The sequence below is a fragment of the Salmo salar genome, chromosome 03, assembly GCF_965601325.2.
Source record: "Salmo salar chromosome 03, fSalSal1, whole genome shotgun sequence".
Lineage (NCBI taxonomy): Eukaryota > Metazoa > Chordata > Actinopteri > Salmoniformes > Salmonidae > Salmo > Salmo salar.
Genome location: NC_138293.1, coordinates 89,259,008 through 89,281,942, shown reverse-complemented (window position 1 = coordinate 89,281,942; position 22,935 = coordinate 89,259,008). Strand labels below are relative to the sequence as shown.

The 22,935-nt window shown below is 41.4% G+C and overlaps 1 protein-coding gene across 4 annotated transcripts in view; it reads left to right on the top strand.

Moving 5' to 3' along the window:
* Positions 1-1,395: 1,395 nt before the first annotated feature.
* The window catches only part of LOC106601932 (E3 ubiquitin-protein ligase rnf213-alpha), a 68,703-nt gene continuing 47,163 nt past the window's right edge, over positions 1,396-22,935 (top strand). For 2 of the 4 annotated variants that reach the window (XM_045715675.2, XM_045715677.2), the window contains exons 1-20: positions 1,396-1,553; positions 2,792-2,913; positions 7,538-7,698; positions 7,965-8,936; positions 10,364-10,545; positions 12,384-12,554; positions 12,756-12,958; positions 13,177-13,466; positions 14,056-14,315; positions 14,571-14,780; positions 16,144-16,336; positions 17,567-17,622; positions 17,718-17,895; positions 18,567-18,734; positions 18,852-18,950; positions 19,040-19,162; positions 20,900-21,083; positions 21,408-21,581; positions 21,850-22,002; positions 22,177-22,790. In XM_045715675.2, the coding sequence (XP_045571631.2) occupies positions 2,811-2,913; positions 7,538-7,698; positions 7,965-8,936; positions 10,364-10,545; positions 12,384-12,554; positions 12,756-12,958; positions 13,177-13,466; positions 14,056-14,315; positions 14,571-14,780; positions 16,144-16,336; positions 17,567-17,622; positions 17,718-17,895; positions 18,567-18,734; positions 18,852-18,950; positions 19,040-19,162; positions 20,900-21,083; positions 21,408-21,581; positions 21,850-22,002; positions 22,177-22,790 (4,494 nt within the window). In that variant the 5' untranslated portion in view covers positions 1,396-1,553; positions 2,792-2,810. Of the gene's footprint in view, positions 1,554-2,073; positions 2,345-2,791; positions 2,914-7,537; positions 7,699-7,964; positions 8,937-10,363; positions 10,546-12,383; positions 12,555-12,755; positions 12,959-13,176; positions 13,467-14,055; positions 14,316-14,570; positions 14,781-16,143; positions 16,337-17,566; positions 17,623-17,717; positions 17,896-18,566; positions 18,735-18,851; positions 18,951-19,039; positions 19,163-20,899; positions 21,084-21,407; positions 21,582-21,849; positions 22,003-22,176; positions 22,791-22,935 lie in introns of those variants that run through there. The other 2 variants (XM_045715676.2, XM_045715678.2) reach the window with 2 other exon arrangements.

Here is a 22,935-nt window from a genome sequence, read left to right as displayed (position 1 = left end):
TCGTGGTGATCTTGCCTAAGACCAGGATCTGTATTCATAAAGCGCCTCAGAGGAGTGCTGATCTAGAATCAGGTCCCTCCCTGTCCATATAGTCTTACTCATTATGATCCAAGGTAAAACTGATCCTAGACCAGCACTAACACTGACGTGCTTTATAAATACCAGCCCTGAAGATGAATGCCTAGGATTTAGTTCGAACCCCAGTCAATAACACATGCTTACCTGTGTCCTCGTGACACTACAGGATGGCATCTAGCTGGACCACCAAGCCTCCGTTCAAGACGAGCAGATTGGATGTCATTTTCTCCACGGCCCGGCTGTCCAGCTGAATGTCAGAGCAAAGAACCTGGTCAACCTCTTCGTTCGATAACTCATCAAGTGGTTATGAGGGGAACACAAAGCTAGGTCAGTTCTCCCTCAGTCCCCCCTCATTCTGGTACTCGAATGACAGTAAAAGAATGACAGCACAAACAGCAATTATGTTACCAAACTTTGCATCTCCACTGTTCTTAAAGTAAATGTGTTTTTGTAAAATATTCAGTAGAAATTGTTAAAAGTAGTCCTTGTGCAATCATTGGTTTCTGCTTGACAAACATTTTAAAGTAAAAAATGAGTCTCAGCATCAGTCTGTTACCATGGAATTGCCCACAATTAAGATGCAATGTTCAGTCACCCTTCAGATTTCCATACTAGTAATAAATCAATGTCTATTCGTTGCAAAAACTCCTCTTCACTTCCCACCATTGCCAACCCTCAGTTGACGAGCAGCCAAGCTGTATTCTAGACTTACTGTAATATGATGCCAGCATTGTGCAACGTTCTCACTTTAGAGCCTGCTCTGGCCACTTGGCTGGAGGTACAGCAGTAGTAGTAGCCTACTAGGGTGGTGTAGAGACAGCTGAGTCACAGTGATTGTAGAGAAAACGTATGGGGGAGCTGTACACTGAGTACCCCCATCCACTTTGGGTGTATGGGGAAATCCCTGGGCTAGAAACCTGACCTGTGAGATCCGCTGTCGTAAGTGGATGCTGCTCAGTGTTCACCCTCACCATTACAGTAGAGGAGGACTTGTGCCTCAAAAATACGTTGTTAATATAATGTTCATGCAATTAAGTCAGATATCATATTACCTTGAATCTCATTCATGTTGACTCAATTGAACATTAGGGGGAAATGGTGTTGCTTCAGTCAAAACAATTGCAATGGTTTAATTATCCCTGCCAAATTCTATGATTAAATAATTGCAGACAACAACAAAAAATCAAGGAACGTTTTAATTCACTTGGGGAAAGAAGAATGGCAAAACATGATATGACCTTTACAGTTGGACAGTTTAAGGGCAAGAACATGCCATGTCATTCGGAAAACCCCCACCATGTAGCTGCCCTCGCTCGCAATGCATGTGATAAACTGGGAACTCACTGAATATAATAGTTGAACAGTGTACACGGGATTAGCTTGTTGACGCCCATTTCTCACAAAACGAAAGTGTAATTCTACTTCACCCATTTCGTGGAATGGTAAAACAACAGACCGTCGTGTGATTATCACAGGTAAATGTATACAGTAGCAAAGCTATTTTCAATTACCTACCGTTAGCTAACTTTAGCACTGAGGTAGCCTTTTCGCTCCGGGAGACCTGTCCACATTCCCGGAGCGAAGAGACTAGCACTTAGGTCAGATGGTGTGGACGGCTATGCCGGGCAACTCAATATAGCTAGCTAGCTAGGTCACGGTGTACTACGTAGCTAACAACTGTGTAGGCTATTTACCAAACTAGTTAGATGGCAACTGCTTGAATCGAGGCAGTGCAGGGTTGGTGTCATGTCATAATTATCTACATGTCAGATAACAATACAGAACCAACTGCTGTACGTTGTCATGTAAGTGACGGGGTTTTGGCATTAATTTGCAATCGTTTATATGGGAGATAGCTAGCTATATGTTAATATTCATCTGTGGCCGGGCTTTTTAGCTAGTTAGCCGCTATCTGGGTACAAGTCGTTTCAGCTAACATTCCACTCTTTGTCGAGTGGATTGTAGCAATAGCTGAACAGAGACGTGCCAGGTTAGCTAGAAAGCTTGCTATTGATAATGTCAGTGCATTTCATTGTCATTTCCGAGGAGCTTTTGCATTCGTCAATTGTAATAAAGTTGTCGAGTTAATTATCCAGGCACTAGGCTGTTGTGTAGTTCTCTAGAAACGAAAGAGGAAGTGGCTATCGCGAGGGTAGCAGAGGGTTCGTTTGGGATTGGATCATATATTAATCGCAGGGTGGGCAGAGTTTGCGCATTCGGGAACACCAACACTGTACTGTACTGACAACTTTCAGCTTTTCCCAAGGTAATCAGGAGCTAGCTAGGTTGTTGGGAAATATTTTGCAATTTCCTACTTGGTATGCAATGTTATATTATAATTACTTTGATACAAATATTTAGGAAGGAAAATCAATTTCTAGTTCAATCATGCAGATTGCATTAGCTAGCTAACTAATTTAGCTACATGAAAAAATATGTTTGGGGGTAGAGCCATAACGTTAACAGTAGCTATAGCCTGGACTGATGATGATAACTTACTGTATGGATTTGATTTGGGGCAGTTAATATAGTCTGCCACAAAACAGATACTAGAATATATTTGACTGGCTTTAGTTTAAGGAAGTGGCTATACCTTTAGCTGGCTAGTTGTTTCTCACATTTCATTGACATTCAAGAACGTTTAAGTGAAAGTGAGATATTTGGTCCCGAGCGCTGTCATACAGATGCAAACAGTGTTCCCTCTGAAATACAGACGCCATTGAAACTTCAAGATGAAGTGCACAGGTTGTGGCCATGTTGCGTTTGAGAAAACTGCTAGATTCTGCAGCCAGTGTGGCCATCAGCTATCTGCACAACCACTCACCAAGGAGCCTGGTCAGTACTGCCCTGTAATGTAATGTTATGTTATATAAATAAATGTTCATACTTTTTTACTTGAAGAAAGTAAATGGGTTTTTGTAAACATGTCTGGAAATTGTTAAAAGTAGTCCTTGTGCATAGAGTTGTATGGGTTGTTTTACTTTGCAATCATTGTTTTTTGTTTGACATATATTTTAAAGTGAAATATCTGTGTCATTGTCACTCAGTTACCGTGCCTGTATACAGTCATCATAAAAAAAAACTCAGACCCTCCTGTCATGTAATCAAACTTGTCTGTACGTGAGTAAAATAACTACTAACTGTGTATCTTTATGAAGGCACGTTTATTGCTAACTTCACATTGCAAGCCACATGAGAGAGGGATGCTTTCCTCATGAATCCCTACATTCCCACAGGCCCTCATTAACAGTATGCAAATAATGACACCTCCATCAAAATATGATTTATTTTACAACTGTAATGGTGAATGAAGAAAGAGGGGATATATACATACACACACACACACACACACACACACACACACACACACACACACACACACACACACAGTTGAAGTCGGAAGTTTACAGACACCTTAGCCAAATACATTTAAACTCCTTTTTTCCCAATTCCTGCCATTTAATCCTACTAAAAATTCCCTGTTTTAGATCAGTTAGAGTTACCACTTTATTTTAAGAATGTGAAATGTCAGAATAATATTAGTGATTTATTTCAGCTTTTATTTCTTTCATTACATTCCCAGTGGGTCAGAAGTTTACATACACTCAATTAGTATTTGGTAGCATTGCCTTTACATTGTTTAACTTGGGTCAAATATTTCAGGTAGCCTTCCACAAGCTTCCCACAATAAGTTGGGTGAATTTTGGCCCATTCCTCCTGACAGCTGGTGTAACTGAGTCAAGTTTGTAGGCCTCCTTGCTCGCACACACTTTTTCAGTTCTGCCTACACATTTTTTATGGGATTGAGGTCAGGGCTTTGTGATGGCCACTCCAATACCTTGACTTTGTTGTCCTTAAGCCAATTGCCACAACTTTGGAAGTATGCTTGGGGTCATTGTCCATTTGGAAGACACATTTGCGACCAAGTTTTAACTTCCTGACTGATGTCTTGAGATGTTGCTTCAATATACCCACATAATTTTCCACCCTCATGATGCCATCTATTTTGTGAAGTGCACCAGTTCCTCCTGCAGCAAAGCACCCCCACAACATGATGCTGCCACCCCCGTGCTTCATGGTTGGGATGGTGTTCTTCGGCTTTGCAAGCCTCCCCCTTTTCCTCCAAACATAACGATGGTCATTAAGGCCAAGCAGTTCTATTTTTGTTTCATCAGACCAGAGGGCATTTTTCCAAAAAGTACGAAATTTGTCCCCATGTGCAGTTGCAAACCGAAGTGTGGCTTTTTTATGGTGGTTTTGGAGCAGTGGCTTCTTCCTTGCTGATCGGCCTTTCAGGTTATGTCAATATAGGACTCGTTTTACTGTGGATATAGATACTTTTGTACCGGTTTCCTCCAGCATCTTCACAAGGTCCTTTGCTGTTGTTCTAGAATTGATTTGCACTTTTCGCACCAAAGTACGTTCATCTCTAGGAAACGCATCTCCTTCCTGAGCGGTATGATGGCTGCGTGGTCCCATGGTGTTTACACTTGCGTACTATTATTTGTACAGATGAATGTGGTACCTTCAGGCATTTGGAAATTGCTCCCGAAGATGAACCAGACTTGTGGAGGTCTACAATTTATTTTCTGAGGTCTTGGCTGATTTCTTTTGATTTTCCCATGATGTCAAGCAAAGAGGCACTGAGTTTGAAGGTTGGCTTGAAATACATCCACAGGTACACCTCCAATTGACTCAAATTATGTCAATTAGCCTATCAGAAGCTTCTAAAGCCATGACATCATTAGTTTGAATTTTCCAAGCTGTTTAAAGGCACTGTCAACTTAGTGTATGTAAACTTCTGACCCACTTTAATTGTGACACAGTGAAATAATCTGTCTGTAAACAATTGTTGGAAAAATTACTTGTGTCATGCACAAAGTAGATGTCCTAACTGACTTGCCAAAACTATAGTTTGTTAACAAGAAATATGTGGAGTGGTTGAAAAATGAGTTTTAATGACTCCAACCTAAGTGTATGTAAACTTCCGACTTCATATATTTTAAATTGAACCTTTATTTAACTAGGCAAGTTAGTTAAGGTCTCCCAAGTGGCGCAGTGGTTTAAGGCACTGCATCTCAGTGCAAGAGGTCCCCGGTACAGTCCCCGGTTCGAGTCCGGGCTGTATCACATCTGGCCGTGATTGGGAGTCCCATAGGGCAGCGCACAGTTGGCCCTGCGTCATTCGGGTTTGGCCGGGGTAGGCCGTCATTGTAAATGAGAATTTGTTCTTAACACGGAACCCAAACTGGCTGCCATTGTGCATAAATTGATTTTGTCCACCCACACCAAATGCGATCACGACACGCAGGTTAAAATATCAAAACAAACTCTGAACCAATTATATTAATTCGGGGACAGGTCGAAAAGCATTAAACATTTATGGCAATTTAGCTAGCTAGCTTGCACTGCTAGCTAATTTGTCCTGGGATATAAACATTGGGTTGTTATTTTACCTGAAATGCAATTAATCCACACATAAAACGATCAACCGAATCGTTTCTAGTCATCACTCCTCCTTCCAGGCTTTTTCTTCTCTTGACTTTATATTGCGATTGGCAACTTTCATAAATTAGGTGCATTACCGCTACTGACCACGTGGGTATAACCAATGAGGAGGTGGCATATGGGTACCTGCTTCTATAAACCAATGAGGAGATGGGAGAGGCAGGACTTGCAGCGCGATCTGCGTCAGAAATAGAACTGACTTCTATTTTAGCCCTTGGCAACGCAGATGCGCACGAGCAGTGTGGGTGCAATAATTCAATAATATAGATTTGTATATTTATTTTGCAACGCACGCAATGTAAGCGGGGTAATCAGCCTGTCAGCCCTTGGCAACGCAGATGCTTGTTGGCGCGCGCGAGCAGTGTGGGTACAATAATTTAATAATATAGATTTCTAAATGTATTTTGCAACGAGCGGTGTAGTCAGCCTGTTGTTAACTGACTTGCTTAGTTAAATAAAGTTTAAATAAATAAAATAACATTTTTATTTACAATGACGGCCTACACTGGCCAAACCCGGATGACGCTGGGCCAATTGTGCGCCGCCCTATGGGACTGACTCCTAATCACGGCCGGATGTGATACAGCCTGGATTCAAACCAGGGACTGTCACGGCCAGTTGTGATACAGCCTGGTTTCGAACCAGGGTGTCTGTAGTGACGCCTCTAGCACTGAGATGCAGTGCCTTAGACCGCTGCGCCACACGGGAGCCCAAATAGCCTACACCAATGTTCCTTCTAAACTGTGCGCAGCGTTCCTCTTACTGCCATGCAGATGAAATACCAGTGCACACAGAGAAGCATGAGATTGAACTTCACTCAACTTTCTAGAGTTTTCCTCTTTAGTTAACACTATCAACGTTTCGCTCTGCTGTGGGAATTGTGCTCAAATCAACACAATATTAGACTATGTAACTATGTAACATAGTAATAACATAATACTATGTAACATACCGAAACAAAAGGAACTATGCAAGAGTTAGTGCGAGAGATTTTCTTTTTTGAGAAGGATTGGATTGCATTGACATGCAGAACTCAGGCCCTTACTCTACACAGACCGGTGCGTCATAACCAATCAGTGCTGTAGTATGCCTAAATGCAAATAGCCATTGACATATATGGATCTGTGCAATTCACCTAGAACTGGATAACATGAGCTATCTTGAGTAGATATGCTTGTTTTGAAATCAACGCGAGAGCTGCATGTAGCCACCTGTGCACATTTGTTCATATTCTTTGCTAGTTAGTGAGTTATTATCCCTGTTATAGCTAATTTCTTGTCAATAATGGGGAGTGGTTGCTTCCTACAAGAGCACAAAATGTGTGCATTTATAGCCATCTTTGAAAATCAAGTCAGGTAAAGATATTTTTTTATGTCTTAAAGGGGCAGTGTTGTATTTTGAAATGATCTTGAATAAGCTAAGTAGGCAGAGCGTAGCATATTTTGTCTGACTCTCTGTAATAATTGTATGGGAATAATAATGAGTTTTATTTTGTAAAGTGGTTTCTTGCATCAAACACAACAACATTTTCAGTCACCTCCTTGTCTGAAGGACAAGTGGATAAACAGGTTAATGTCAAGCCCTACATGTTTTTTTCAGTCTCATGGAATGTAGGCCTACATTGAACACCACACATTTGCTGCTACTGTAGTCTGAACGATAGAACAGCTATTTCCATGTTAAAATGTTATGGGATACATTTTTCTCAATTGTTAACTGTAACTTAAAGCAGTAAAGCCTCAGTGTTCACAGTAAACGCGCACCAGAAGTTGCACAGAATTTTCACAATGTTCAAGTTTGCGCTCACTAGACCTGAAATTTGCTCAGTGCCGAAAATGTTTTGAGTGAACATTGGCCTACACCAGACAACTGAGGGAATTCTGATCAAGTTGACAATGTAATTCACAAGCACTAATGCAACTGATGATTTTTTTTTGTTATTCAAATGCAGACAACACTTCTGGAAGTTCACCTAAACCGTTAGAGCCATCACTGGAGAGTGTGAATGAGAAGACAGAAATGGAGAGTGACGTGTCAACCCTGAATAACCGGGAAACTAACACTTCTCCGAAGCGGCCCAATGAAGAGCCCAACAGCAACCCTAAGAAAAAGGTGGATATTAAAACCAACATTTATTATACTGTATTTGAAAATATTTTTTATCTGAAGATTGTTTTATCAGTCACTAAACTGTGTCAATAATACTGTCCAGATATATAAACTGATCACCTAGCTTGTAGGCCCTCAGGAAGAGTAGCTGCTGCTCCTGCAACAGCTAATAGGCATCCTAATAAAACACAAAATGTAAGTAATGTTGATTGAGGGAAGAATGGATATACTAAGATTTGTTCTCTTTTTTCAACCTTTGGCTCAATCAGAGAAAAAAGAGGAAGAGGACCAAGAAGAAGAAGGACGGCAGCCCTGCGTCATTGGACTCTGACCAGCTGACCTCTGACCTGTCTGACATCTCCCTTATGGACAGCCATGGGAATAACAGGAAACAGGAAGTTGCGGAGTCCTCCGACAGCGATGCCAGCGCCATGGACGAGACACCCAGCTCACTTCATGACACGTCTGCCTTAGTGGAGAAACCAGCCAGTGCATCAGCATCATCAGCAGCACCCAGTACAATCAGTCCATCTGGGAACACGTCTGACAATCAAGATCCTCCAAGCACTGCCTCGTCACAGCCTGAGGCCAGCGCAGTGAGCCAGCCTGCCGCAGGGACAGATCAACAGAGCAGTGAAGAGAAAGACCTATCTCAGTCACCTACAAAACAGACCTCCATGTCGGCTCCGAATGACACTCCTGCCTGTCTCACCGACTCGGCTGGCAAATCCACCACCACCATCCCCCCTCTTCAGTCAGCCTCAGTGGTATCGGCGAAGACCGCTGACCAGAAAGCTCCAAAGGCTGCTGACGTGAAGACCGCTGACCAGAAAGCTCCAAAGGCTGCTGACGTGAAGACCGCTGACCAGAAAGCTCCAAAGGCTGCTGACGTTAAGACCACTGACCAGAAAGCTCCAAAGGCTGCTGACGTTAAGACCACTGACCAGAAAGCTCCAAAGGCTGCTGACGTTAAGACCACTGACCAGAAAGCTCCAAAGGCTGCTGACGTTAAGACCACTGACCAGAAAGCTCCAAAGGCTGCTGACGCGAAGAGCATTAAGAACAAGAAAGACGTGGCCAACTCAAAGCAGACGAACCTGGACCAGAATGCGAACCAGAATGCTAAGCAGAACCAGACCAGACAAGACAAACAGAAAGGGACAGATGATCAGCAGAACCAGGATTCGAAGCAAACCACCGCTGGTAATAAGATGGTGTTTGGCTCTCAGAAGAAATCAGAGGTAATGTAGCTGCTTGACATTACAAAATACACTGAGGGTACAAAACATGCTCTTTCCATGACATAGACTGACCAGGTGAATCCATGTGAAAGCTATGATCCCTTATTGACTTCACTTGTTAAATCCACTTCAAGCCTTGAGACATGGAGTGTATATGTGTGCCGTTCAGAGGGTGAATGGGCAAGACAAAATATTGAAGTGCCTTTGAACAGGGTATAGTAGTAGGTGCCAGGCGCATTGGTTTTGACTGTGTCAAGAACTGCAACGCTGCTGGACATTTTAACACCTTGTAGAGTCCATGCCCCAACAAATTGAGGCTGTTCTAAGGGCAAAAGGGGGTGCACAATATAAGGTATTCCTAATGCTTTGTACACTGGGCCAATCCTATGGGACTCCAGGCTGGTTGTGGCACAGCCCGGAATATGAACCCGGGTCTGCGATGCAGTGCCTTAGACCGCTGCGCCACTCAGGAGGCCCAGGTTTTCTTTTTCAATCAAATATATTTGTGTTGCTATGATACGGGCTAGTATTTATTTCCATAAGGTAACCCTAACTTAATATAGCCCCTATTATAAACCTGTATTATGGCAACATTTGCCACCATGTGTGCTAATTAACTAAATAAAATAAAAAACTGCTTAGACTAGGTTATTATGGCAGATGTAGTTTGTTTTGTCTAAGGGTGTGGGGGGAGCTTGTTACCTTCCCTGACTTGGTGTGTGTTTGAGGTCATCTACATCCGGGCCTTCCCTGTGGCTCAGTTGGTAGAGCATGGTGTTTGCAACGCCAGGGTTGTGGGTTCGATTCCCACGGGGGGCCAGTACAACGCCAGGGTTGTGGGTTCGATTTCTACGGGGGGCCAGTACAAAAAAAATGCAAGAGCGACTCACTACTGTAAGTCGCTCTGGATAAGAGCGTCTGCTAAATGACTACAGAACCACTGATCTACAAATCACCTTTAATTTTAGTCTTGAGGGATTATATTCTGTGCTTCACCCTGCTGAAACTCAAACACACTATTTACATTTTAACATCTGACTTACAATCAGCACATTCAATTAAGATTGGTATAACAAGCACATATCAAAGTCATTTCAAGTGAAACCTTCCTCATAAAAGCGAAATCCGTGCTAGTAAGAAAATATAAGTTCCGGTATTCACACGAGAAAGATGAGTAGAGTAGTAAGGTGTTCTGTTTTTCTTCCTAGGTGTAGGGCGCAAGAGAGGTCAACCAAGGTACTGAGAGACCATCTCTTCAAAGAGCACCTTGGTTGACCTCTGGCCAGGTGGAGAGCAGACTGATCCTCAAACTGTCTGTTTCTCCTCATGCCAGGTGGAGAGCAGACTGATCCTCAAACTGTCTGTTTCTCCTCTGGCCAGGTGGAGAGCAGACTGATCCTCAAACTGTCTGTTTCTCCTCATGCCAGGTGGAGAGCAGAGGCTCCAGTGTGGACCCACAGGTGGAGAACATGGAGGTCCAGCAGGAGCCTTCCCGTGGGGGAGGAGACGCCTCCTCCCCTACACCACAGAGCCCAGGCGCCAAGAAACAGAAAGACAACAAAAGCGACGACTCTGAAACCAAGGGTCAGGATGTTCCACCGCCAAAAAGGTATTTACAAATTGTGTTGTTCATAACAGAAGTCACACAATTATAACATGAAGACCCTAAAAGGCACACTTTTCTTGCATTGATAAACATCTATAGGTGCACAAAAGCACTTTCAAAAATACCCACAGACCCGCACAGCGCTACTATCCATTGTTGTCTGTGTATACAATGCTGTGCTTATTTCCAAACACATTTTTTAGAGTGGGTATCCACTCTTAACTACAGGTATAGAAGCAAAGAAAGTATTCATACTCCTTGACTTATTACACATTTTGTTGTCTTACAGCCATCTACACACAATACCCCATGACATTGAAAACATGTTTTTAGAAATTTTTGCAAATTTATTGAAAAGTAAATACAGAAATATTTCATTTACATAATTATTCACATCCCTAAGTTAATACTTTGTAGAAGCACCGTTGGTGGCGATTTCAGCTGTGAATCTTTTTGGGTAAGTCTCTAAGAGCATTTCACTCGTCAAGCTCTGTGAAGTTGATTGTTACTTGCTAGACAGCCATTTTCAAGTCTTGCCATAGATTTTAAAGATGATTTAAGCGAACTGTAACAAGGAACATTGAATGGGGTCTTGGTAAGCAACTCCCAGTGTATATTTGGCCTTGTGTTTTATGTTATTGTCTTGCTGAAAGGTGAATTTGTCTCTGAAAGATTTTCGTCTAGGATTGTACCTGCACTGTATTCTGTTTCTTTTTATCCCAAATAACTCCCTAGTACTTGCCAATGACAAGCATACCCATAACATGATGCGTCCACCACTGTGCTTAAAAATATGAAGTGGTACTCAGTGATGTGTTGTGTTGGATTTGCCAGCAACATAACACTTTGTATTCAGGACACAAATTTCAGTTCTTTGCCACATTTCTTTGCAGTATTACTTAAGTGCCTTGTTGCAAACAGGATGCATGTTTTGGAATATTTGTATTCTGTACAGGTTTCCTTCTTGTCACTCTGTCATTTAGGTTAGTATTGTGGAGTAACTATAATGTTATTGATCCATCATCAGTTTTCTCATATCACAACCATTAAACAACCTTTAACAGTGTTAAAATCACCCTTGGCTTATGGTTGAAATCCCTGAGCGGTTTCTTTCATCTCCGTCAACTGAGTTAGGAAGGACGCCTGTATCTTTGTAGTGACAGTGTATTGATACATCATCCAAAGTCTAATTAATAACTTCACCGTGCTCAGAGATATTCAGCGTCTGCTTATTTTTATTTTTGTACACTTCTACCAATTGGTGCCCTTTGTGTGAGGCATTGAAAAACCTCCCAAGTCTTTGTGGTTGAATCTGTGTTTGAAAGTCAGTACTCAATTGAGGGACCTTACAATTATTTGTATGTGTGGGGTACAAAAATCATGATCACCACTATTATTGAACATGGAATGAGTCCATGCAACTTAAGCATATTTTTACTCCTGAACTTATTTAGGCTTGCCATAACAAAAGGTTTGAATACTTACTGACTCAAGACATTTCAGCTTTACATGTTTGATTATTTTCTACAAACAAAATTCCACTTTGACATTGTGTGTAGATCAGTGACACAATCTCAATCCATGTTAAATTTGGGCTGTAACACAACCAAATGTGGAAAATGTAAAGGGGTTTGAATACTTTCTGAAGGCACTGTATGAGGAAGGGTGGAGAGGGGGATTGAACCCCAGTCTCCGGTGGGGGGAGGTGCTTGTGCCGGGACTGTTACACATTCGACCATGGTTCTGCACATTTCATATCACTTTTATCAGTACCGATCACGCACACCGCCACTTAGCTAAAACAATACTCATCTGATTAATTTTGTTTGGTCCAATTTCAGGATACCTCCAGGGAAAAAACAGGTCTCTGCAAGTGAGAGACTCACAATCTATTTCCACGCTGTCCTCTCGAAGGATTTCAAGCTGAACCCGGACGAGGACCGCATCTTCATCAGGGCTGGGGGGAACATTGGGAACTGGAAAACCGATACCGTTGAGCTCACTGTGTCTAAGTAGGTTTTTATATACATGTATCGAATGTATCAGCCATCAAGACAGTTTTGCCAAATATGTTGAATATGTATTCAATAGGAAGCTGCTTATAATGTTCAACATTGTTCCCATCTGTCTCACATAGAAAACAACAGACTCGTGGTGGGGGTTAAATGTATATGATATGTAACAGACGATAAACCAATGCATTACCTCTACAGGGATCTTGGAGAGCATGGGTTCCTAGTCGAAGGGAGCTTGATCACAAGCAAATCTAATGCAACCATGTCCATACCATACAAGTACCTCGTCTACAAGCTTAAAAAGCAAAAGTACGAGTATGAGTACATATACAAACTGGATTCTAACTACCCCACCACCAACAGATGTCTTTTTGTCAAATCCCATCTGCTTAATGAAGAAGGTGGGTGCAGTTGCTATAACAATTTCTATAGCAGTTCTTTATTGTAAGTCACTGATTTTAAAATGTTCCATTTACTTCATGTAAGTTCAAAACCTTGTTGATTTTTATCATACATTTATTTGGTACTGCTCGTCTATTTTGTTCACACTGTCTTACATTTGAGGAAATTGTCTAAAATGTATGCAAATATATTAAGCAATGATTTTGGTTGGTTTCAGGGGACTGGCATCAGTATGATGACATCATCTGTGTGGAGCCATCCAAGAATGTGCTCAAGCGGCTAAAAGACGCTTTTTGGCCGGAACAAAGGAAAAGTGTCATCGAAGGCCGAGAAATTGCAGGGAAGGTTATGCTGGAGAGTATATTTGACCTCCTCAGGAGCTGGACTGACATTAACTTCAAGAGTTTCCTCAATCAACTGAATCAGTTTTACCAGATCTATGGGAACCCGTTTGTCTATGAGGAGACACACAAGAAATGGTACTCCTTAGACTACGACGAAAAAGATGTAAGTGAAATTCTTAATGTCACACCAGCTCTGGAACTCTCTCCTTCCACCTATCCGAAACTCAGAATCCCTCTCCATCTTCCTGTCCTGCCTAAAGAACCACCTCTTCACCCTGGCCTAGACATACCCCCACCCCCACCTACCTGAATGCTAATGCATGTGTGGCTGTTACCCCCGCCCCCTAGCTGTTTGGCTTTAGCTTGTTTTGCTGTCTCCTGCCCTGCCTCCCCTCTTCTAATTTATCCCAGTTATTTTGTTGCTGTTAGAAGTGAAATGAGAGCAAGCATTTCACTGTGTCTATTTGCTTGACTTGTAGAAAAGATGACAGCCGCTCATATGATTTTAACTCCGCCCAATAAACGTGCGGACGCTGCACAATGCTGTAAATGTATAGAAGTAATATTGTGTGTCGGAGTTATCATTTCTGGAATGATTGCTGTTTTTCACATGTATTTTTCATTTGGTTGTCTTATTGTATGTTTCTTTTGTATAAGGAAGGGCAAAGCAAATGGATGAGTGTTGAGTTGCAGTGTGCAACCATCCCCAAAACAAATCTGTTAACATTCACTGTTTGTTCTGCCTTCCCAAGGTCAGGAAGCTGCTGAAGCAGTTCATGCTGGATAACGTTGTTCCTCAGCTGCAAAAGGAGGGTGAGGGGAAGAGCTGCTTCATCCAGGACCCCATGAGGGCAGCCGTGGTCATGCTGTACGTGTGGAAGCAGTACGGCCTCAAGCTGGACCACGGAGAGTCCACCCGGCTCTGCACTGCCCTGTGCTTGCCCAAGCTGCCCAAAGACTCCTTCCTGCAGTACTGGACCGACTTCGCCCAAGCCGTCTCAGGTCTCAAAAAGTGGGTTTTGGCACCAGGATTTCTGCTTATTTTTTGCCTATTGCAGACATTATGATTATTGTTTATTTTTATACAAGATGTAATCATTTGTATTAGTCAAACTGAGTAATATATTTTATATACATTTTCTCAAAACTGTTTCTAACAAAGTGTTTGTTAGTGGATGAGTTCGCATTACATTTTTTGGGGACAAAAAAATGCTGATGTATTTCTTTTTGTGTGAAAATAAACCTGTTGTATTTTTCTCCTGACCAGCTTGCCAGACATGTTGGTGGCTCTGATCAACAGTGTGAAGACTGAAGGGCCCCGGTGGATTTTGGTGCTCCCGCTGCTCCACCTCCTCAAGGGATCCTCCAAACCGTTCACACCCATATCTACCACTGTCACCCCCAAGTACGAGCAGTCCTGGGCGGGCCTCCAAGGCCTCAAAGCAGACAATATGACACTCAACAGCCAGGACAGGAGGTACAGTACTTCTATTCTCCCTGTGGTATTTGAAAATCATTATTTTTGTCTCACTAGATTACGCTAAAGGTTTGGCCTTTCGTAATTATGTCCTGTTCCTTTTTTGGTAAACAAAGAAATGAAATTCCCTCTAGAAATTCCTAAAAATGATATATATATATTATACATATTGCCGTCGGGAAAGTTTTCAGACCCCTTCACTTTTTCCACATTTTGTTACGTTACAGCCTTACTCTAAAATTGATAAAATGTTTTAAAAAATCCTCAGCAGTCTACACACAATACCCCATAATGGCAAAGCGAAAACAGGTTTTTAGAATTTTTTTCAAATGTACAAATAAAAAAACAAAACACACTACTGTTCAAAAGGTTTGGGGTCACTTAGACATTTCCTTGTTTTTGAAAGAAAAGCACTTTTTTTGTCAGGTACTATTTAATTTTCATCCGTGCTAACATAATTGCAAAAGGGTTTTCTAATGATCAATTAGCCTTTTAAAATGATAAACATGGATTAGAACAGGAGTGATGGTTGCTGATAATGGCCCTCTGTACGCCTATGTTGATATTCCATTAAACATCAACGGTTTCCAATAGTCATTCACAACATTAACAATGTCTACACTGTATTTCTGATCAATTTAATGGACAAAAAAATTGCTTTTCTTTCAAAAACAAGGACATTTAAGTGACCCCAAACTTTTGAACAGTGTACCTTTATTTACATAAGTATTCAGACCCTTTGCTAAGACACTAGAAAATTGAGCTCAGGTGCACCTGGTTTCCATTGATCATCCTTGAGATGTTTCTACAACTTGATTGGAGTCCAAATGTGGTAAATTAAATTGATTGGCCATGATTTGGAAAGGCACACACCTGTCTATACAAGGTCCCACAGTTGACAGTGCATGTCAGAGCACTGGTTCCAAAATTCTTCCGTTTAAGAATGATGGAGGCCACTGTGTTCTTGGGGACTTTCAATGCTGCAGAAATGTTTTAATACACTTTCTCCGAGACAATCCTGTCTTGGAGCTCTACGGACAATTCCTTCGACCTCATGGCTTGGTTTTTCTCTGACATGCACTTTTATTTTGAATACATTTAAAAAATATATATATATATATATATATATATATATATATATATATATATATATATATAAACCTGTTTTCGCTTTGTCATTATGGGTTATTGTGTGTAGACTGCTGAGTAGTTTTTTTATTTAATAAATTTTTTAATAAAGCTGTAACGTAACAAAATGTAGAAAAAGTGAAGGGGTCTGAATACTTTCTGAAGGCACTGTATATCATTTTTTATTGATATTAATTGGTGATAGCCCTTCTTTTTTCCCTCCTTTTTTTTTTAGAGCGATGTTGAATCTCATGAAAAACAATGGTCATCTGGTTGAGATGGACAGACTAGTGTCTCGGTCCTGGATGTGTCTGCTCCCCGTAGAGGACCTGATGGAATGCAGCGTCCTCATCAACGTGGAACTGCTGGACCTGCTCCATGTCTTCACTCTGAGGGCCCCTCAGGATGTCACCTATAGCAACAACCAGGTGAGCTGGACCCTAGTTTCCCCCCTGACTACAGTGCCTACAGACAGTATTCACACCCCTTGATTTACTCCACATTTTGTTGTGTTACAAAGTTGGATTAAAATGGATTTACTTGTCATTTTTTTTGTTAACGATCTACACAAAATATTCTAACATTTGTAAAAAAATAAAATAACAAAAATTAAATTAAATAAAAACATCTTCATTGATAAGCATTACCCCTGAGTCAATACATGTTAGAATCACCTTTGGCAGCAATTACAACTGTGAGTCTTTCTGGGAGCTTTTCACACCTGGATTGTGCAACATTTGCCCATTTTTATTCTTTTCAAATCTCTTCAAGCTCTGTCAAATTTGTTGTTGATCATTGCTAGACGACCATTTTCTGGTCTTGCCATTGATTTTCAAGTAGATTTAAGTCAAAACTGTAACTCGGCCACTCTGGAACATTCACTGTCTTCTTGGTAAGCAACTCCAGTGTAGACTTGGCCTTGTGTTTTAGGTCATTGTCCTGCTGAAAGGTGAATTCATCTACCAGTGTCTGGTGTAAAGCAGACTGAACCAGTTTTTCCTCTAGGATTTTTCTTGTGCTTAACTCCATTCCATTTCAGCTGATTGATTGTGACTTGTTAAGCAAATTATTACTCTAACTTATTTAGGCTTGCCATAACAAAAAGGTTGTACTTATTGACTCAAGATATTTCAGCTTTGTATTTTTGATTAATTAGTAAAACATTTTGAAGAACATAATTCCACTTTGATATTATGGGGTGTTATGTGTATGCCAGTGACAATCTGAATGTAATCATAATTTAAATTCAGGCTGTAACACAACAAAACGTGGAAAAAATAAAGTCAGGTGTGAATGCTTTTTTAAGGCAAAGTATGTAAAGCGCATTGATCTACCGGTAAGTGTGCTATATAGCTAAATCCAATCAGTTGTTATTATAACTAGTTGAAGAAGTAATACCCTGTAGAAGTGGGCTATGTTAGTTTAGCGGTCTTAGACGCTGCCTCTAGAACACAGGAGTGTATTTATAGGAGTACATATTATATACTCCTGCAGCATGGGTTTGAATCCGGCCCACAGCTTTTTCAGCATACTCTCGCCTCTATCTTTCTTATCTCTATCCTAGCCAATAAACCCAGAATGTTTTTAAAAGTATTATAGAGCATTGAAGGTTTCAAATCAACTTGCTTTTTAACAATGTGTTTTTTTCTGCCCTGCAGTATGTGTCGGACACTCTCTCACATATTCAATGCAATCTCATCGAGGAGAAATACAGGTGATTGACTTACTGTAACTAATTTGGTTCACTCGTTTCCTTTTGATCTTTGATGATAGTTGTTGTAAAACATCCGCTGTTTTTTGTGGTTGCAGTTGTTTTAGTGAGGCGTATGGCAGAGAATGCTTGGCAACTGCAGTGAAACTTTTTGAGAAGATCTGCAAAGGAGTCCGATCCACTTCAACCTACACTCAGAACTTCACAGACATCCCTGTGGCATGCATGAACATGGTTGTCTCTGTATCTGAGTTTGCCCGGGCCTTTGAGTCACAGGTATGTGGAGTTCAAGTAGAAAATGTCTGATGACTCATTTAGACTTTGCCCAAGATAAGCGGTTGGCCAACAATATGTATGGACTGACTCTCTAGATAACAAGGTTATTTATTAAACAGAAAATACATGAAGAAGACGTCTTTGAATCTGACCACTATCTTGTATTTCTGGGAATTTTCAGGGACGTCACAATACTATATTATCATAATACATAGGTGCCGGTACGATATATATTGGGATTCTATATGTATCATGATTCTTTATTGGGATTCAATGTTCCAAACATATTGCTCACTATATGTCTGCTGCAGAGCGATAAGAGAGAGCATGAGAAAACGAGTTTTGATCAAGTCGGGGAAATAAAAGTGCTAAAACATGTTGGTTCACTATTTAAAAAGAAGATGGAGAACAAGCTCTAAAAGGAGAAATACCAGAGTTTTGGTGCAGGTACAGCCGACTACTTCAGACCATAGAAAAATATTTACTAGAAAGGACATTCCCATTTAAGTCAATTTTCTGTGATGGGTGGACCGGCAGCCATATTGAGTGTACCCTTGAGTGTTCCAGTCAAATTGCTGTGGTTTGAGGGTCTTTGTCCCTTCTAGTAGTTCTATTTCTATGGTTATGACATTTCTGAAAAAGGATGGAGATAACTTATCATTCCTTTCAAGGCAACTAAGGACGTGAAAAGAGAGCATATGCATGCCAAGGAGCTGGAGCTGCTATCCGAGGCGATGGTGATCGTCAGATCCTGGATCGGCAAAACCTTCAGAGACCGGTTGCTGGCCAGGGGTGTGACCACCTTGTACCTCAGTGTCAGTGTCACCACAGAGATAGAGGTGAGGAGAAAATGATACATTTTTGTTGTGCAAATCATGACCATGAATTTTATTTTTGTGTAGTTCTATATAGTTAAATACATTTTTTTATGACAATGCTCTTTTTTTATTTGCCAGATGTGGAACAACATAATCTCTCTCAAGTTCGCCAATGACGATTTCACAAAGGAATGGAGACAAACGTTCACTAGGGACTTGGAGGGCAAACTGAAACAGGTATGAAACTGCCACACATACAGTAGAATTGTGACCTGACTGAAATAGCCATTGGTGAAATGACTGAAATACCTTTTCTGCATTTCTAGGAGTCTCCTCTAGATCAGATAGAGATCTACTGTTCCAAGATTGAGGTCCTGAATGAATCTCACCCTCACGTAGCCAAGAGTATCGAGAAATGTGCCCTGGAAGCTGTCACCTCACTCTGCCAGGTAAGTAGACTCATGGTAACACTTTAAGTAAATACAGATTCAAAATACTGTACCAGTCAAAAGTTTGGACACACCTACTCATTCCAGGGTTTTTCTTTATTTTTACTATTTTCTACATTGTAGAATAATAGTGAAGACATCAAAACTATGAAATAACACATGGAATCATGTAGTAACCCAAAAAGTGTTAAACAATTCAAAATATATTTGAGATTCTTCAAAGTAGCCACCCTTTGCCTTGATGACAGTTTTGCACACTCTTGGCATTCTCTCAACCAGCCTCATGAGGTAGTCACCTGGAATCCATTTCAATTAAAAGGTGTCTTGATAAAAGTTCATTTGTGGAATTTCTTTCCTTAATGCCTTTGAGCCAAACAGTTGTGTTGTGGCAAGGTAGGGGTGGTATATAGAAGATTGCCCTATTTGGTCAAATACCATGTCCATATTTGACAAGAACTGCTCAAATAAGCAAAGAGAAATGAGAGTCCGTCACTACTTTATTAAGATACGAAGGTCAGTCAATCCGGAAAACCATCAAGCGCTATGATGAAACTGGCTCTCATGAGGACCACCACAGGAAAGGAAGACCCAGTGTTACATCTGCTGCAGAGGATAAGTTCATTACAGTTAACTGCACCTCAGATTGCAGCTCAAATAAATGCTTCACAGAGTTCAAGTAACAGACACATGTCAACATCAACTGTTCAGAGGAGACTGCGGGAATCAGGCCTTCATGGTGGAATTGCTGCAAAGAAACCACTACTACAGGACACCAGTAAGAAGAAGAGACTTGCTTGGGCCAGGAAACATGAGCAATGGACATTAGACCGGTGGAATTCTGTCCTTTGGTCTGATGAGTCCAAATGTGAGATTTTTGGTTCCAACCACCGTCTCTTTTTGAGAAGCGGAGTAGGTGAATGGAAGATCTCTGCATGTGTGGTTACCACCGTGAGCATGGAGGAGGAGGTGTGACGGTGTGGGGGTGCTTTGCTGGTGACACTGTCTGTGATTTATTTAGAATTCAAGGCACACTTAACCAGCATGGCTACCACAGCATTCTGCAGCGATACGCCATCCTCTCTGGTTTGCGCTTAGTGGGACTATCATTTGTTTTTCAACAGGACAATGACCCAAAACACACCCCCAGGTTGTGTAAGGGCTATTTGACCAACGAGAGTGATGGAGTGCTGCATCAGATGACCTGGCCTCAACAATCACCCAACTTCAACCCTATTGAAATGGTTTAGGATGAGTTAGACCGCAGAGTGAAGGAAAAGAAGCCAACAAGTGCTCAGCATATGTGGGAACTCCTTCAAGACTGTTGGAAAAGCATTCCAGGAGAAGCTGGTTGAGAGAATGTCAAGAGTGTGCAAAGTTGTCATCAAGGCAAAGGGTGGCTACATTGAAGAATCTCTAATTTAAAATATATTTTGATTTATTTAACACTTTTATGGTTACTACATGATTCCATATGTTATTTCATAGTTTTGATGTCTTCACTATTATTTGACAATGTAAGAAAAATGAATCAATAGGTGTGTCCAAACTTTTGACTGGTACTGTATAATTACCTTTTATAAGCAGGTATGAGCCCATATTAAACTCAACCGCTTCTGAATGAAATGGAAAATAAACCTTGATGAAGAAGTTGGCTAAGACATGAACCTAATCTCTTATTTTAGGAATTAATATCCTGTACAAATCTCAATCTCTTCAATGTTTTTTCTTCTTACACAGAGCAAGTCCGAGGGTAAACTCTTTGACCGGTTGAAGATCAACTGGAAGTTTGGTAAACTCATCTCAGCCATCATCCAGAAGTCCTGGCCGAGAGACGAGCATGGTGATTACCACAAAGACGACAACGTGGTCTTTCAACACCTGCTCTCCTGGACAGCTGCCAAAAACATTTTCCAGCTACACGGTACTTCCATCAGTCTATTTACTGTACTTCAATCAGTCTATTTACCTGTTTTAGTGTATGGTCCGATTTCATGATGATTTTGGCTGCTTTATGGTCCCGAAAGACTCTCCTCTTCTGGCCGTCTTTGGCCATCACTGTGTCCCAGTCCTGGTGATGTTTTTGGAGTTCAATTGTATGTGGTGTTTAATAGTTTTTGTGATCTCAATGAGACTTTTCTGGTTTCAAATTGAGAGTCCTGTAACTGTCTCAAGCATTTAACCCATCTTGTTTCAGTATCCATCTGCTTTTACCCCATATTGTAATGTAAGTCCTATGTGGTTTTAGGTGCAGATGAAAAGCTGATTGAGCAGCTCTCTGAAGAAGCCAGGGACAGGATGGCCGTAGCTATCTCGTCCTTCACTGCCATCTCCAACCAGCTGGTCCACGGAAACATCCGGATCAAACTGCTCAACTCTGTCTTGGAGAAGAGGGATACCTTCACAGAGCTGCTGAAAATAGGTAATGAAAGGTTGTGTTTTTTAGGGTTGAAAACGTCCATTACGTTTCCATCTTTTTCAGAAATCCTGGTTGGAAGATTCTTTCCTCTGGGAATTCCTCAACCGGGATTTCAAAAAATTATAATTAAACTTTTGGAACATTTCCATAATTTTGCAACCCAACTTCTTTGTTCAAATGAAAGGATTTCATAATATTGATAAAGGCTGTCTTTTTTTTATTAGTCTTAGTGCTGTTTGCTTATGAAATGTGTGTTTTGATCTAAATGCAGACTGTCTTTCGGAGAATGAGCGCTACAAGGACAGTGCCCCCATGAAAAGGCTGCTAATGTGTAGGCAGGAGGAGGTGAAAGCTGTCTACCATGAGAAGGAGCTGGTGGAAGTCCTGCTTACCATGAGCCGCAAACTGCAGGAACATGTCGTAGGTAGGTGTGTTTGTGTGTGTATTCGGTCAAAGGTCCACACAAAGCTGCTACGCAGGTCTGTGTTTGTGAGAAGTCAAATGGGTGAATGAAAGTAAAATCTTTCGAGGGAAGGTTGCGTTTGGCCAGTCTGATCAGTGGTCCTAATCGTTTTCATGCTTTATCCCTCTGTTGCAGTTCAATTTGAAGGCTTGGAAGCAAGACTACAGACCAACATTGAAGCAATGACCCTTGACCAATTCATGGAGGTCCATCCATTCGATCAACTCTCTTCTCCAACGGCCGGTGTAGTCACCTTCTTCGAACTTGAGGACGACGTGAGAGAGATGGCAGAGGTTCTGCACAGATATAAAGACAGCTACATCTTCAAGTTGTGCTGGGAGAAACAGGCCCAAGACCTTGCCAGAGGAGATACATTTGATGAAGAACCTGAGGAATCGGTTGACTACTTTGTAGGACCTGTCGAGATACACAGCGACATTTTTCTTCCTTGCTACGCGAAGTACGATAAGATCTACAAATGCCTGAAGAACGGCAGCCTTCGGCTTGAAGAGGTCGATACTCTCTTCAAGGCCTACAGGGGCAAGTACGAAGAGCTGGCGCAGGACTTTGATATCATGTGCAGAAATGACAAATTGGATAACAAACAGTGGATCCAGAGAAGGGTGCAGCAGATTGAGCAGTACCACGAGCTTCACCTGGCTGTGGAGTCTGCTCAGGTCATCATGTTGGTCAAGCAGACGCTCAACCTTCAAGGCAACTTCCAAGTCCTGCAGACACTGCTAGAAGTTGTGAGTTGGTGTGAATTTCCGTTTCATTTATTTATCACAGGTTTAAAACAAATGTCACCTTGTTTTGTGCACCTTCACTGACGTAGCTAGCTAGCTTGTTACCTTGGTAATAAACGTATTCCAGCCAGCCAACTGTCCTAAGCTA